This window comes from Erithacus rubecula, assembly GCF_903797595.1.
Source record: "Erithacus rubecula genome assembly, chromosome: 18".
NCBI classification, from domain to species: domain Eukaryota; kingdom Metazoa; phylum Chordata; class Aves; order Passeriformes; family Muscicapidae; genus Erithacus; species Erithacus rubecula.
The window spans coordinates 5,682,998-5,699,735 of NC_136670.1; the positions used below are offsets into that span (position 1 = coordinate 5,682,998).

The following is a 16,738-nucleotide window of genomic DNA, read 5'->3' on the forward strand; positions in this document are numbered from 1 at the left end:
GAACACCGTGCCACTGCAGGGTCCGGGGGTGCCAGGGCACTGCTGGGATGCTGCTGGGGATGGTGACGCGGCGGTTGTTGGGGTGGTTGCTAGGGGCAGTTGGTGGTGCTGCTGCTGGGGATGGTTGCTGGGGTGGTTGCTATGAGTGATTGCTAGGGATGGTTGCTGGGGATGGTTGACGAGGCGGTTGCTAGGGATGGTTGTGGGAGGGGTCAGTTGCTGAGATGGTTGCTGGGGACTGTTGCTAGGGATGTTCGCTATGGATAGTTGCTAGAGATGGTTGCCAGGAGTGGTTGCTGGTGCAGTTGCTAGGGATGGTTTCCAGGGCGGTTGCCATGGATGGTTGCTAGGGGCTGTTGCTAGGGATGGTTACCAGAGCAACCGCTAAGGACAGTGGTTAGGGATGGTTGCTGGGGCAGTTGCAGGGATGGTTGCTAAGGGTGGTTGCCAGGATGGTTGTCAGAGCGGTTTCTGGGATGGTTGCTGGGGTGGTTGCTAGGGACAGTTGTCGGGATGGTTGCCGGGGCGGTTGCTAGGGACAGTTCCCGCGATGGTTGCTGGAGCGGTTGCCAGGGTGGTTGCCGGGTGGTTGCTAGGGGCGGTTGCCAGGGGCGGTTGCTGGGATGGTTGCTAGGGGCGGTTGCTAGGGACAGTTCCCGCGATGGTCGCCGGGGCGGTTGCTAGGGACAGTTGCCGGGGCCGTTGCCGGGATGGTTGTCGGGATGGTTGCCGGGGCGGTTGCTAGGGACAGTTGCCGGGTTGGTTGCCAGGGGCGGTTGCCGGGGCGGTTCCCAGGGACCGGGCCGGAAGCACTCGCAGCGGGCGGGAAGCGGTTCCGGGGCGGCGCGGGCCGGGAGCGGAGCGGAGCGGGCGGTGAGCGGGGCCGGGCCGGGTTCGTGCCGGGATGGAGGGATGGATGGAGGGATGGAGGGATGGATGGAGGGATGGAGGGATGGAGGGATGGAGGGATGGAGGGAGGAGGACGCCGGTGTCCCGCCCTGGGGCTGCCCAGCTGCTCCCGCAGCCCGGGCGCGGCTGCCCGGTGCCACCCTGGGCCGCTCGGTGCGTTCAGCGCTGCGGGTAGGAATACCAGTAGAAATCCCCGAACTCCATCCTACACCTGCTAAACCATTTAAAAATTCCAACTTGAGCTCTTTTTGCCTCGTCCTTGTACCGAATCTTTCATTGTGCTTTATTCCAAGGAGAAGCTCATATATATTACTTGAGCCGTTCCCATGGCTCTGTCCTATGTTAATTATTTATGTAGTGCCAAGTGTTGAAGATGTCAGCTGGGAAACAACAGTGCGGCAAGAAGAAAGGTTTGAGTCTCTCCTGGCTGTTGCATGGCCCTTATCCTGGAAATATGTTGATTATTTATTATTATTTACCTCATTCATTAGTATCAGACCTCATGGATAAGCTGGAGGGATCAAGGGCAGCTTCCTCTCATGATGTGACATAGGATTGATCTTCAAATGCAATTTGAGAAGAATTGCTTTAAATGTGGCCATGGTGATGTGGTCTGAGGAGAAAGGCAGTTGACAACCCATGAAGAAGAAGAGATGTTATCTCTTAATAAAAGGAATAAGTGGTTAAATGGAGCTTCTTGGGAGCAGGTTGGAAAGCTCCATCATCCAGGAACCTTTTGGCTTAGGTGCAAGGCAGAGGCTGTGGGCATTGTGTGAACTACTGAAGCTTTTTAAAACTGAGTTTTGCTCAGAGTTTGGCTCCACTGATGGCAGGAAAACCAATGGTCCAAGTGTGGGTTGTCTGGGCAAGCAAAGACACTGCTGTAATTATTTGGGGCTCTTCTCTGAGCTTATTGCATGGGAAATTTCACTTCACATGGTGGTGGAGCTGCTGCCAGGCTGCAGGAGAGCTCTTGGTGCTGGTCATGTCACCTGGATTTGTTAGAGAAGGACAAATGCCCTCTGGAGAGGTGAGCTGGGAAAGGGGAAAAGAGGGGAGAGTTGAAGAAGATGAGGACAGAGATTTTTTGTTTTCATCGTATCTGTTTCCTTTTCTTGCTCATCTCTCTGTTGTGTTTCAGGTGTGTGAATCTGGATTATCAGGAGTTTGTCCTGAGAAAACTCCAGGTGAGGAATGAAGGAACATCCCTTCCTGCTGTGTTTGAGGACAGGGACAGGCAACAGTAATGTTTTCAAAAGATATCCAGATGAGATAAATGCAGTTCAGAGGTGATTCTGTTTCTAGAGGGTTGGGAGAGGGGGTGATTTAAAAGGCAAAAGCAATTTGAGCCAGATGCATGCAGGCTTTGTTCAGAGCACTGAGCAGCCTTTGGGACTGGCTGAGCCAGGGGGGTCAGTGTGAGTCCTGACTTCATGTACACATCCACACAGCCCTTGCTGGCTGAGTTTGAATCAGAATTTGAAACATTTTCTTTCACTGATACAGAGCTGGACAGGACCTCAAGAGGTCACCTATTCTTATCTTGTGGTTCAAAGGCAGAATTATATATACCCACACCCCATCCCAGGCCAGTGCTCATCTGATCTGCCCTTCTGAATCACCACTAGCAGGAATTCCACAGTTTCTCTATTCTAATGACTGACAGTGCAGTTGGAAATGTTTTCCTGTCTTAAAATTCAGAATAACATTCTGTACTTCAGCTGAATGAAAACTAAATAATTATTTTTTTGTAATTTATATACCTCTTTTTCTAGTATGTCACCAAGTGACAGTTGCCTCTTGTGCAGTGACATAGAGTTGATTCTCAAATTTATCAACTCCAACTTTGCTGGAAATACACATTTACCATCCTTCTGGACTGGGTCACAATCTGCAGATTGTAACAATCTCCTGCCAGCCTGAGAAATGCAGAGCCTGCTTCAGAGATAATTTCTAGGAGGCAAATTCAGTGTACAAACTCATTGACACCCAAGCTTTAGTGGTACAGAGTTGTGAGCATCAGTGAGCAGTGCTGATCCAGGGAATGCACACTGGGACATTCCAGGTCAGGAAAACTGAGTGGGGCAGTAATCACAGCTGAGTGTGATGGCATTCAGACTAATTGGATTTCCCTTTGGGGACTTCCTGAGGCATACTCTAGCAGTTCTGGCAGGAGAGTTCTCCCTTGTTGTAAAAAGCCATTACTCATTCATAGAACAAATTGACAATTCCATTAGCAAAAGATAAAGGGAGGAAGGAAGGATGGTCTCATGGCTGAGAAGCTTGGGACCCAGGAGGCCAATATTTAACTCTGCCACAAACTACCTGTGTGACTGTTTTAAGTTATATGGGGCTTAGTGTAACCAGCCACTAAAACCACACTTAAGTTTATCCCCATAACTTGTTCTTTGCCTTCAACAGCTCTTCCTCTGTGTGGCTCAGTAGTTTGTACAGCATCTAAAACAAGGCTGTGACCACATAGGCAGTATAAGTAAAAATAAATAGTAATTATCTTGCATGTGATCAACTTCAGGAAGAAATGTGTTCTTGCTTATTAAGTTTTTCCCTTATTGTTTCATGAACATGGTTCATAGTTTCTTTGTCTGTTCCTCACAAATGGCCAAGAGTTGAGGGCTATTTTTGTAGGCAGGTGACAAAAGACAAACACCCAAATTAAACACAGCTTCCATTTTCCTTTTTGTTATTACTCCAGTAGGTCAAGAATATCTGGGGAGTCTCTCATTTTTATATAACAGAAAGCAAATGCCAGAAAGGATGATGCACAAAATTGCTCTGTATTTTCCCTCTTGCAGTGACCAGTCTTTTTGAGAGCAGCAGAGGAGAAGGGTGCACTGCCAATGGCTGCAGAGTTGGATTTCTCCCCACCTGAAATCCCTGAGCCCACGTTCCTGGAGAATGTGCTGCGCTATGGGCTCTTCTTTGGAGCCATTTTCCAGCTCATCTGTGTGCTTGCCATAATCCTGCCCGTGTCCAAGTCCCACAAGACAGTAAGCAGTGCTCTTTAATATTGATATAAATGGGCAGAGTCACAGAAAACAGGATGGGAGGGAATGTTGAGTGGCTGATGGAGACACAGCTGCCCCTGGGATTGATGGTAGTTCCATTGTTCATTCTCCTTCCTTCCCTCTGGCTTTCCCACCTCCAGCTTCTGTCTTGTGTTTTACCACCAGATAAGAAACTCAGGAACAAATATCTGAGCCAGGATCTCTCTTAATATCAGTGAAAAAAGCAACCTGAAGCACTGACAAGGTGCTAAATGCATATGCAGTTCCTGGCTGCAAAGAAGGCCTTGTCCCACCCCATATTGTCATCCTGCTGCTGATTTGCCTCATTAATTCAGGCAGGGCATCCCCTTTGCAGGACCTGCCTTTCAGGAAATGACTCTGGGCTTGAGTTTGTGTGTGATTTTTGGAAGCAAGATGCAGGTGAAACTCCCTAGTATATCCTAAAGGTGAGGAAAGCAGTTTTCAGGACTGACATCCCATCAGGTGCCTGAGGATGCTTTGGTGCAGCTGGCACAGGAGAAGGTGAAGGGGAAAGGTTGAGGTGACTGTTCCTCTAGACTGAGGGATGTTCTGCACCTTCCTGGCTTTTTTAATTAAAGAGAAAAATGTCTTTGGTGCTGGGGATAGGTGTTTGACTCCTGCAAGTTTGGTGCTTTAATACAGATGTTGTCTGAAAGCATATGGTATTTTCAGTAACAACTCAGCATGGGGAGTTTTGTTTTCAGGCTATTTCCATGTTTGCTCCCTCCTGTGCAGAGGAAACATGGAAATTTTCCACCTATTGGGGAAAGGGTATGCCTCAGGATGAGGTACAGAGTGAAAGATAAAGTTCATTACCCAGTTTTTCCACCTTTAACTGCTGGTGTGATGTGATGCTGTCCTGCCATGGGCTCCCTCTGCTTGTGCTGCCACAGGAGCTGCAGCTCCCAGCAGGGAGATGAGCAGGCAGTTGCTGGATACTAGGCAGTGACATTGCAAGTCCTAGAATCATTCAGGTTGGAAAACACCTCCAAGATCATTGACTCCAACCTTTGCACTGCTGCTCTGCAGCCACCAGCACCCATTTGTCAGAGTCCATCACTTCCCCAGTAAATTTTGGAAAAATAATGAGTAACCCCATTCTTGAAACTTGAAAAAGAGTGAGAGCTTTGGTCTGGAGTGGGAAACTGGAGACCAAACCCCAATTAAAACAATAAGGCTCAAGGACCTTTTACTGCTTACATTTGTAGTATGCCTTGATGTTTGCATACTCTATTTTTTATTTTCTGTATATAAACTGTCCTCCTGATGTGCTGTCCATATGACTTGTTTACAAGACCATAAACACCATAGATTACCCCTCCAGATCTTGAGAATGGTGCTCAAGTCTGGGTAGGATACTGGGGAACTTTGCTGTCTCAGAGCCTCAAACTTTGAAGTGTGCCTTAGTTTGGACATTAGAAGGCAGCAGTGTTCATGTTATGGCAGCAGCATTCTGCATCCCTGAGTAATAACCATCTCCCTGGAGCCTGCCAGCTCCCTGTGCACTGATCACAGCCTTTGGAAAGCCAGCCAAGTCTCCTTCCTTGGAAAGCCACACAGATGTGAGATGAAATAGCCCAGTAAGTTGAGAGATGTTTGAAGCAAGCTCTTTGATTAAAAGGACACTGTCAGATGCTGCCTCCCCCTCCATTAGCTGGAGTTCTGCCTTGGAAGCTTGGATCTCACACGTCTTGCTCAGCCATTTTTTGTGTGTCCTTTTCCAGTTGGCACACTCAGGCTGAGAGAACCCAAGATGCTAAAGCAATATTTATACTCAAATGCATTTAATGAAAGGAGGCAATCTGCATGTGTGTGCTTTCTCAGAGGAGACTGGCGCTGTTCCCTGTGTTTTCACAAGATAACTAGATTTTATTTCCCATGGCTGCAATATTACCTCTCATCTTCTATGAAGGAAACAGGCATCACATCTCAGTATTTTGTTAGTCCAGGTGGAGAAAGCTTTGCCTTCAATTCCCTCCTTGGATTTTGGGCTTGGTTTAGAGGCTCTGAGCTTTATATTCTTATTGCTGCTTTGGGGAATATTTTTTTGTCTTGCACATGATAGTGATTAATGTTTGGCAGAAATGCCTGCTGATTGTTTCCATGCACCCTGGTGATTATATGTTATCTTTTCCTAATTCAAATAGTTTTCATTTAGTGTTGATTTTCTTCTTGCCTTCAAAGTTTTTTCTTCTCCAAAGCCTGTTTTAGAAACTTCAGCTTTTAATGGCATCTCTGGTAACAAGCTGTTTCTGAGCAGAAACTCACACTCATCAAAAGGCACATGCAGAAGGAGCAGAGATGATGCTGCTGGAGTCTCATTAAATGTGGCCTCAGTTTGACATCAGTGTGTTCCAGAGATGCCCAGCACTTGTTTCCTCTGTCTCATACTCAAATCCCCAAAGCAACCTGTTAGCAAATGGTAAAAAATAGTTACTGACTGTTTCCTGATTGATTCTTGTAGGACTCGGACAGTTTTGAGCCCAAGAATTCAGAGACAGTGAAGAAGCCAAAGGCAACTGCTCCACAGATAAGCAAGAAACCTAAGAAGGAAACCAAAAAGAAACGATAGAGGTGTGACTGATGAGCCTCCAAAGACCAAATAACCACCTATAATCGTGCTTCCTCAGAGACAACATCAAAGGCAACTAACTCTTTTAATGGTTTTCTGGCATTGCCATCTTTTACTTTTCAGGGGCAAGGGAGAAGAAGCTTAGAAGAGTGGAAGGGTTGGGCTTCTGCCATAGATTTCTTACAAGCAAGGAGAACTTCACATATCCAGGACTTCATTTGACTTGATTCATGTGTCAGTCACCATTAAAGTGACTTCTTCCAGTTCTGGTGGGTAGAGAGAGCTCTTGGCCTGGCTCCTCCATGCTGGCTGGGATTTGTAGTAAAGTCCCTGTGGAAAGTGGAGCATGGGTTTGCTGCTTTGGATACCAGTTTGTGTTGTGTTTTTTGAAGGCAAAGGGATCAAATGGATCAAAAATCCCACACTACACAGCTTTGTGTTCATCTCTGTTGTCATCTAGTCTGAAATACATGGCTGCATTTTATGGCTTAATCATAATGCCTTTGTCATATTCTTTAATTCTTTAGGTAATAGCAGCAGATTCCAGACTGCTGGAGATGAAAGCTTTCATTTCCCCAGCGTCGCTGCCTCTTGTTCCCCACCCATGCACTCCTCCTTTCTGTTCCCACCTTTGAAAGCAGCTACATTGCAGGGAACTGAGGCTGTGGTGGGGATTGTGACAACTACAAGAATCAGGAAACAATTTGGCTCTGGAAGGTGCAGAATTTAATGCCTGTGCTGGTGGAGTTGTTTTTGGAACCTTGGGCAGACCAGGCACTGTGTGCTGGAGAAGAGCTGCTGAGGTGGGAGGTGGGCTGGTGCACTGGGGGTGTATCAGCCATGGATGAACCCTGCTGTCAGCTGGCTGATCCCTGACCATGGGCCCTCTTTCAGCACAGGATCATTGCACTTGCAAATTCCCTCCCAGCCTTCCCTGCCACAGTCTGCTCCATCTCCTCTGGCTGAGTTCCTCCTGAGGGTGAATACATTCTCAGCCTGAGGAGATGGGGTATTTTAAGATGCAAGGGGTGGCTGTGTACCATGGCTGTATGGCAGGAGACACAGACACTGTGTTGCTTCAGGCTCTGGCTCTCCAGACCCAGGGACAATCCAGGGCTGGATTTAAATATGGCTAGACAGGACTGGAAGGAGATAGGTGGTGACGTAGCCACGGAGTCTCTGGAGCAGTTTGAGCTTCCTGCTGCCAGCTCACATCTTGGTTTGTTTGATCAGGGGTGAGTCAATGGGAGGAGAACCTGCTCTCTGAGGCGCACCCAGGGTTCAGAGCAGCTTTGAAGGAGGGGTTCTCCCTGGCAGGGCTGCAAGTCTCTGATCCTCTTTGCATACACAGACTCCCATCCTCGAGTCACAAATGCCTGGTGAGCCCAGGTGTGTGTTCTTTAGCAGCAGGTGAACAGAACTTTACAGAAACCATCAGTGTTGAGAATTGCCACGTCCTCTGCTCACTCTTGTTTTTGGTGGGGTGACAGATGGATCCCAGTACCAGTGTGACTCTGATTTCCCTGCTCCAGGCTCTCTGATGCTCTTAGCCAGAATGCTGGCACCAAGTTGCACTTAAAATCCAGCTTGGAGTTCTGCTTTAAATTCTTCTTTTTAATTTTTTTTTTTTTTGAGCTACATGAAGGCAGTACCAGGAGGACAGAACAAAGCATAGGAGACACAAGCACTCTAAAGCTGCTTTAGTTCTCAGTACAAAGAAAAGTTACAAAAAGTTCCCACATAAACAACAAAGAACAGTATTGTGCCATCAGTTTCCATGATGGACCTATGCTCTGTCTCTGATCTGCAGGGCAAAGAAAAGCCCTGGGTAGTTACTCCAGATCACTCTTTCCAGTTTAATACATGAGAATGGTTTTATGTAAATTCTAGCTTTCTGCAGGATACCTAAAGCAGGGGATTAATGCATTAATGAAATCACAGGACACATGTTATCCAAACTACAGAGTCACTTCTGCAGCTCAGAACCAGTTAGCAGTGTGTGGCTGTTACCTGAAATAGCAGCTACTACATCAATGTCCAGCTATTTGCAGGCTGGCTCACTCATTGCTCAGTGGAAATCATGGATGTTGGGGTTTGGTTTTGTTGGGGGGAAGAGGGATGAAGATAAATTCCCCAGTCTGTTCCTGACAGCTTTATATTTGAATGCTCTTGTTTGCTGAACTTAGGGTATATAGAGATTTCCAATAACCCATGTATTTTAGTTTATCTTGGAATGTGTAATAAATGCCATCAGAATCTTTGTTTAAAAGAAATGTGTTTAAAGTTGTGTTGCCTGTTCCCTCACATTCACTGTGAAAGCTGCCAGAACTCCCAGACTATAGGAACACAGGGACATAAATAACCTATTCATTAAAATGATCCATTAAGGGAAATCCTTTCAGATCCTTTAATCTGTGAGAAATTGGTTAGCTAATACTGTCAGGCGTGTGTGCATCTGTGTTTGACTTGGAAGTAGCAAATTATCTCCCAACACTGCTTCACCTTCCTGGAAGGAAGGGGAAAACCATCCAGTGACTAAATCAATTTACCCCCATGAGAGGTTTTTGGCCCCATGAAGGTAGCCCTAATAAAGGCATCATTTGTTAATAAAGCAAGCAGGGGATTAGATGGGGATTCAGTGGGCTGGTAGAAGGGATTTTCAGGAGCCCAGGTTTGCATGGCTGGAGAGTGGGGCTGCCTGGTGGCTCTTCTTGGCTACAGTGAGACCAACTCTGGCAAGTGTCTGCTGGTTCTCTCACCAGAAAACCAAAACAGAGAAGGACTAGTGTGGTGACTCCTTTAATTCCCAAGCACTTTTCTCCAGGCTGTTTTGTAATTAACATCCCAAAGGGAACTGAAGACCTCATTAAGTCAATTTTATTGAAGGGGAGGTTTTCAAAGGTCTGTCTCCAGGTACCTGCCAGTGGGCAGCACCTCTGCAGCCACACCTTGCTCTGCCAGCCAGAGCCAGGAGCTGGCAGAGGGCTGGATTTCCTCTGCTAGTGTGTGTCAGGGTTCCTGTCCCTCAGCAGGACATGCCTCAGCTCTGAAGAAACAGAGTTGGGAGTTCTTTCCCCTGTTTTTGGTCACATCCAAGTAGCTCTGCCTCTCTGGCCAGGCTCCTCTGCAGAGCTGTGGCTGTGCTGTGCCCTGGAGCTGTCCCAGGCTCACAATGCACCCAGTGCTCCCCCAGTGCCAGCAGCACAATCCCCTAAGACTGGCTAATAAGTAGCTCGTGACTGGAGTTCCAGTTCACATAGTTCAATTAAATCCTTGTTAATCTTGTTCAGATCTAATTTACTTTCATTCTCATACACACTCCTCTCTCTGCTTCAGAGAGATTCTGCTGAGGTTCCCTGCCCAGGCTGGAGAGCCCAAGGCCCATCAGGGCTGATGTTTGCAGAGCAGCCCCCTTGTCGAGTCAATAAACTCAGATTATTTCCCAGCCTGTCATGAAGAATGAAAGTATTCCTTCAGAGCCTGGGTTTAGGGAGGGTCAGGCTATCTGGCAGTGCTTGAGGAGATGATGAGGAAGCTGTAGGGAGGGAGGACCTGCTTGGTATCTGTTTGCCAGGGCACTGCTCAACCATTCCCCTCTGTGTGTGTGTGTGTATTAATTTTTGGACAGCTGGGAGCTGGGGTGCTGGACTCTCCTGGGAGCATTTCTTCCACACTAATACTTCTTTCAGGCAGAAGTTGTGTTGTTCACAGCCTGTGGCCTGCAGGGATTGAGATGACTGTATTGATTTAGTTGTTTGTTTATTAATCTCGTGAGGCATCAGAGGCTGACTGGAGTGGGAGAATGGAATGATGAATGGAGAGTGCTGGAGTACAGAGCACTGCTGTGTGTTTGATGATCAGCTTGGTTGCTGGCCATGGCACTGGGAAGGGATCTGACCCTCCTCTTCCTCCTGCAGCCATGAGGGGTGTTTTGTTTGGGAAGCATTCCCTTTCTCCCTGGCCACGCACGTGGGCTGCAATCAGTGTTTGCATTCCTCCACCAGTTGACAGTCACTGCAGGTCCAAGGTCCAGCTCTTCTCTGGCAGTTTGAGCAGTGGTTTGTGGGGGTGTTTTCTGGCTTTTGGTACCAGGCCACTGTGCAGGAGCTGCTCCAAATGTCTCTTGCTGGGACTGGTAATTGCAGGGCAATGAAATTGCCTTCCTGCCTCTCCCTTGAAATTCAGCTGCTTTTCCCATTTCTTGATGCTTCTTCCCAATTTGTGGCTTTTCTGTCACCATAAATCACACACATGACCCCTCTTGTTGCTTCCAGCCTGTAGACTCATGTCCACTGCAGTTGTTCTGTCCTTGCAGACACATTTTACCTGCCAGTGGGCATTACCTGTTGTTATCAAGGACTGATACAAAGAAGGAACAGGTGCAGGAGCACCCAGGATGGAGAAAGGTGTCCCTTTGTGATTTTGATAATGTTTTTTTCAGACAGCAGATGTAACAGCCAGGGAAGGGATTTTTCCCTGCCTTGGGAGCCCTGGGTGCACCTGGAGAGCTGTGCCAAGCACAGCAGCCCTTGAAGCCACAAGGATCCAAACCCATCACACACACCACACTTCTGAGCTCGTGATAAGCGAGTGCTCCACATCCCCTGCTCACATCCTGCCTCTCACCAGCACACACAGGATTTGTCTTGTGCAATCCCAAACCTCTGGCAGTGCCCACTTCCCTCCTCACAGCTTCCCTGGGTTCATTAAGTGCCTGGAGGCCCCAGTGTGGCTTTGATGCTCCTTGCACTGTGCTTGCCATCCCTGGGAAACCACAGTCCAGGTGAGGACTGGGAGATGCAGAGCAGGAGGTTGGAGCACTGAGGCTGATGGGCTCCTCCATGGTTTCAGTCCAGCCTTTCTGGCTGGTGGGTGCAAGGTAAACCTGCATTGGGTCACATCTGCTCTGCTTTTTTAAAAAATCTGTGGCTTGTTTCTCATTGTGTGAGAGGAGCTCAGCTCTCAAACAGGGGAGCTGTGGGTGGAAGGGTTGAAGGGCTCTCACTTCTCTCTCTCTCCAGTTCCAGGCAAGGAGATGTGTTTTTAGCACCATGCTCTACTGGAAGTCCTGTGTGCACAGCATTTCTTTTGTGTGAACCTGCACTCAGGACATCTCCATGTTTCTTGCTAGAGGCTGTCCCAGCCATCCCTGGGTCGAGTTCAGCCAGTCCCAGTGCATGGACTGGGGCCATGGAAGGCATCAGCAATGGCCTGAGACATCTCATCTCTTACCCAGGTGTCCCTGGCTCCAAGGCTTGTTCCTGCTGCCTTCCCTTTGGCTGCTGCTTTTGCAAAAGCCATCCCAAGCTTATAAATTCACCTTGCCATGAGCCAAAGTCCAGAGTGCAACAGACACCATCAGGCTCTCGCAGGCAAAGCCACTCCTGCAGCTCCAGAAATCAGCTCCAGACATTTCCTGCTGTTATTTGTGCCTGAGCTGTGGCTGCACAGGCAGGATCCATGCTGGAGCTGTGCTGCTGGAGTGGGGTCACATCCCTTTGGCTCCCCCAGGAGCTTTGCCCATGGCTGGGTGAGCCAAAGGACCAGCTGCAGCTGCTGGGGTGTGTGCAGGACAGGCTCCTCATGGCTCTGCTTCCCACAGAGCAGCTGCTTGTGATGCTGGGCTGCTCCTTTGGTGAAGCAGATATCCCCCAGTGTCAGGCCTGAGCAGGAAGAGCAGATTGGGAGAAAAGCTGCAAGCAGTTCTCATCCCTACCTCCCTCCTCACTGAACTCGTTTTAAACTGAGCTCAGATCCAAACATCATACAGTGTAAGATTTTCAGATTCAGACTTTGGCCTCCTTTGCCCATCCCTCGCTCAAAGGAGCAGGACTGGATGATTAAGGGGAACCACCCTTGTGTCTGTTCAGGCTGCAGGCGGGCCAGGAGCAGCTGCTGCTGCAGGGAGGGAACTCCCAGCCCTGGGGCAGGGTCCCCTGCATGTGGCTACCAGAGCACTGCACCAGCCAGCCACCCTCTGCTGCTCTGCTGCCAAATCAGGAATCTCACCTGGACATGCTTCCCTGAGTTTTTCTGAATTGCTCTTTTCTGTAGATACTAAGACTGGCCAAAAAGCAGAATTTCCATGCTGGGAGATGCCAACAACAACAAAGTGTGTGACTTTCACACTGAGCTGAGGCAAGATGCAAAATGTGTCAGATTTTTGCCCAAATGAGCTATTCCAAGATATTTAATTCAGATTGTATCAAAGCATTTTTTATCAGTCAGAAACCTGACAGGAAATGTTGTGCCTTTATTGACCATGCAGATAATTTCAGCCCACAGCTGTTGAACTCAGTGCCTCCTTATTAAATATTTGCATGTCACAGAGTCAGTGGTTTCCCCGCAGCCCTTTCCCCCAGGGAATTTTGCAATGACACTTCCTGGCTGGGGCTAAGGGCTTCTTTTACACAGCAGATTGTCACCACACTGAGGGACACAGCAGGTCCTGAGCCCTCCTGGTAATTTCTTCTCAGCTGCCCCTTTTTATCCTATTACCTGCAGGATGCTGGTGATCACTGCTTGGCTCCTGCAGCCCTGATTCTCAGTGTGGGAGAGAAATGGCCAGAATGAGCATTTCTAGCATGAAATATTGCCAAATGGCTCGTGCTGCAGGGTTATTCTGGTCAATCCCCCATAGTAAATCAGCTCCTGAGCTTGAAGCTGCAGCTTCCCTAACGGGGTGATGGTGCTGATCATTTCCCATCTCACACTCACCATTTGCAGGGCTGTAAAGCTCAATGATTGTAAAATCTCAGGGCAAGAGCTGTGGCTGCCTCTCTCCTGGTCCAGCATCTCAAACACAACCATTATATTATTAATAGTAATAATTCCTGCAACTGTATTTGGAATTTTCAGTGAACAAAGTGCAGCCTCAGGAACAGAATCCAATAGACAAAACTTATTCACGCGTGCCAAGGGGATGCTTAAAAATAAAGCTGGCTGGAGATGAATAGATGTTTTGTTGTAAATCCAGTTACTTTGGGGAGGTCAGGGCTCAGATGAAATCCTGGACCCAACAAGCACTCTCTTACCTCACAGGAGGATTTCAGGAGCCCTGTGGAGCAGTTTGATCTGCACACCTGGAGGGAAGGAGCCACGTACTTACTTACTTACTCATGAGCATGACAGCATCTGCCCACAGTAACTCTCATTCTTCTTGTTCCTGATGAAACTCGTGTAAAGGTCAGCAAGAAAACGCAGAAATACCTGAGCATATCTTCATTTCTTTTTAAAGTATCATTTCAAGACGTCCTGTAATAACCAAGCCACTGGAAATACTCAGTGCTACTTTTGTTCAAATTGAAAGTACCTGATTTCAGTTTCTGTAACCCTCTTCCTCTCTCTGGAGTGGGTTTTATCAGTGCTATTTAAAAGTGAAGAATCATATCAAGAAAATAAGTTTTGGGCGAGAGACTGAAATCCCTGGTTGGGTGAAAAAAGTAGCAATTTGCATTAGACTGCTTATAGATAAATATTTGGAGTGAGGCAGGAGGCAAAGTAAAGTGGGTGGCCAGGGGCTGTCAGGCTCTGGACCTCATGTCTGAGCCAGGAGTGTCCTGAGGTGTGCTGGGTTGCTTAAATGGTCTTTAAATCACAGTATTACCAGCACTGCATGTTTAATGTCAGCCTTGTGAGGGCACATTCCAGCATCTGAGCCCAAAAGATAAGAGTCTGGCTTTAGAGAGTGTCTGTTTGTAATTTTAGATTTGCACATTGGCATCACCTTAGAAGAAGAAGAAGAAGAAGTTGTGTCGTGGACTTGGTCTGTTGAAAGGCACAGTGCTGTGGGTGTTTGCCCTCCAGCCATGGGCCGGCACCGCCAGAGATGGGAACTCCGATTGGGAGGACAGCCCGGAGAAAAGGAGTTGATTGCAAAAGAGAAAAACAAAACACAAATATTTATAAGTCATAATTGCATCTTAGATTTGGGTCTGGATCCAGTGGAGGCTGAGTCATCCTCACCAGCTCACCCGGGGCTGGAGCCAGGTCCCCACTCCCCCGGGGTGCTCTCCCCTCCGCCAGCGCTCCAGGTCTGCAGAGCGGGTTCTCCTGGGATGGAGGCACAGGAGAGTGTCCTTGTGTCCCTGAGTCCTTGTGTCCCTATGTCTCTGTGTCTCTGTGTCTCTGTGTTTCTGTGTCTCTGTGTCCCTATGTCCCTATGTCCCTATGTCCCTGTGTCCCTCTGTCCGTGAGTCCCTGTGCCCCTGTGTCGTCGTGTCCCCGTGTCCCTGTGTCCGTGTGTCCCTGTTTCCCTGTGTCCCCGTTTCCCTGTGTCCCTGTTTCCCTGTTTCCCTGTGTCCCGTGTTCCTGTGTCCCTGTGCAGCACAGCAGGAATAAGGTGTGGGGTTCCCCAGGCACTGTGAGACCCCTCTTTCCCCTACATCACATGGGTGAGCACAGCAGCAGCCGGGACTGCTCCACACCAACGCGAATTTTCATCCCACATCGGATGAAGAACCCTCCCCGCCACATCCCCACGCCAGCCGAACAGCAGAGAGGGTGGGCTAAGAATTAACACTCCCCAAAGCTCGGAACAAACCAGGCTGTGGCTCGATGCTCTGGCCCCTCCAGACCACACACGCCACGGGTGTCCGGGGAGCCCGGGCGGCCTCGGCCAGCCCTGGGAGGGAACCGAGAGGGAAAGCGGCTCCTGCCCGGCTGGAGGGACCTTATCAGCGTCAGCTCCTCCCAGGGAAGGGCCCCTCACAATGCGCTGGCCGCGGCTGATGGAGCGGCGCGTGCATGACTCCTTGTTCCTGGTGACTCATGGATTCGCTGGCCTTCGCCAGTGTCATGGGAAATATTTTTTTAATAACTCAAAAGGCGGGGGGGTGGTGGAGTGGGAAACAGAAAGAAAAACTCCACCACATAGTTCTTTATAAGTTGGTAACTTCCCGAACTGTTTCTGAAGTGTCAGATGTTGCTCAGAATAAGGAGGATTTTTGGAAAACCTCCGCGGAGTGGCCGCAGGGCTGGTCGGAGGGGTGGGTGAGGATGGCAGAGGTGGCGCTGGCTGTGGAAATGCAAGGGTCACTGGACCTGGCCAGCAGCCGAGCGTGCTGGATAAAAGACCTAGATGGCGGTTTAAGGAGTGGACTGCTTCACCTCCTTTCTTCCTGGAGGATAACGTGACAGGGAACACTTGAATGGATCGCCAGTGGGGGAGGTGGGAGCGCTGCCAGCGCCGCCGAGCTGGTCGGGCAGCCCCGACGGGCTGGGTGCAGGATCGGGGCGCCCGGCCGAGCCCCGAGCCCGTGTGTGCAGCCCGGCACTGCTCGGAGCAGGGCAAAGCTGGGCATTCCCACTGCTGCTGCTGCTGCTGCTGAAACGGGAGGGTGGAACTGTTCCCGTGTGCCCACCTGACTGAGCGGAGCTCAGGGACACACACACCTGAGGGGGTGATGCTGCCAGCTGGGGACTGAGCCCCCAGGAACACCCGCAGCTCCACTCTGCCTGGCTTTGGAGCCGGCACCGGCTTATAGGGGCGATCGGGGCTGGGGGGTGTTAACCCCTGAACGGGAGGGATGCCCCAGCAGGGCACAGACACCGCTGCGTGCCTGTGCTGCCTCCAAAGGGCCCCACAAAAGTTACCCGGTTCCCAGGGAGGCCCAGGACGTGGTTTATCTTTGCCTGCTTTTCCACCTGAAGTTTTGCCTCCTCCTGACTTCAGAGAAGGGAGAACGCGGGCTGCAGCCCTCTGGGAAGGCGAGGTGTCCCTCCTGAGGATGGGAAGGAACAGAACCTGACAAAACAGCATTTTCCCTGTAATTCGCCGCGTGTTAGAGCTGTTGAATAAAACGAACCGCAACCCAGCCCGCTTTCAGCCTCCTGAAAAATCACTTTTGTGTAACCAGCTCCAGCGTCCAGGTAACACACCGAGGCAGCCCGCCGGGGCGAGCAGCGCTGGGCTCGGGTGGGAGCACCCCCAGCCCCTCGACCGCCGCTCCCACGCGTGTTCTCGGTGCAGGCAGGCGGTTCCCCGCCGCGGGCCGGGACGCGGCGGCAGCGCCGGCGGCGGGGGCGGCCCCTGGCCCGTGCGCGCCCCGCGGAGCCCGGCTGCCCGGAGCCTTCTCTCTGGAAAAAAAAAAAAAAAAAAAAAAAGAAAAGCCACGGAGGGAGGGGAGGGGCTGCTGCCGCCTTTTCCCCCATCCTCCGTTTCCGGTTTGCTGCCATATTACTCTTTTCTTTTTTTTTTTTTTTTTTTTAA

The 16,738-nt window shown here is 49.7% G+C and overlaps 1 protein-coding gene across 1 annotated transcript; it reads left to right on the forward strand.

Annotated features, from left to right (window-relative positions):
• Window positions 1–1,979: 1,979 nt before the first annotated feature.
• On the forward strand, window positions 1,980–6,661 carry MANBAL (mannosidase beta like). The gene is made up of 3 exons (XM_079321537.1): window positions 1,980–2,096; window positions 3,723–3,917; window positions 6,421–6,661. The coding sequence occupies exons 2-3, from the start codon at window positions 3,768–3,770 to the stop codon at window positions 6,526–6,528; spliced, it is 258 nt and encodes an 85-aa protein (XP_079177663.1). The 5' UTR covers window positions 1,980–2,096; window positions 3,723–3,767; the 3' UTR covers window positions 6,529–6,661.
• The last annotated feature ends 10,077 nt before the right edge of the window (window positions 6,662–16,738 follow it).

What these genes read in the sequence shown, in the direction of transcription:
- MANBAL (XM_079321537.1), top strand. Translation starts at nt 3,768, where the DNA reads ATGGCTGCAGAGTTGGATTTCTCCCCACCTGAAATCCCTGAGCCCACG. An exon ending in TGTCCAAGTCCCACAAGACA is followed by an intron (nt 3,918 to 6,420) that starts GTAAGCAGTGCT and finishes TGATTCTTGTAG; the next exon opens with GACTCGGACAGTTTTGAGCC.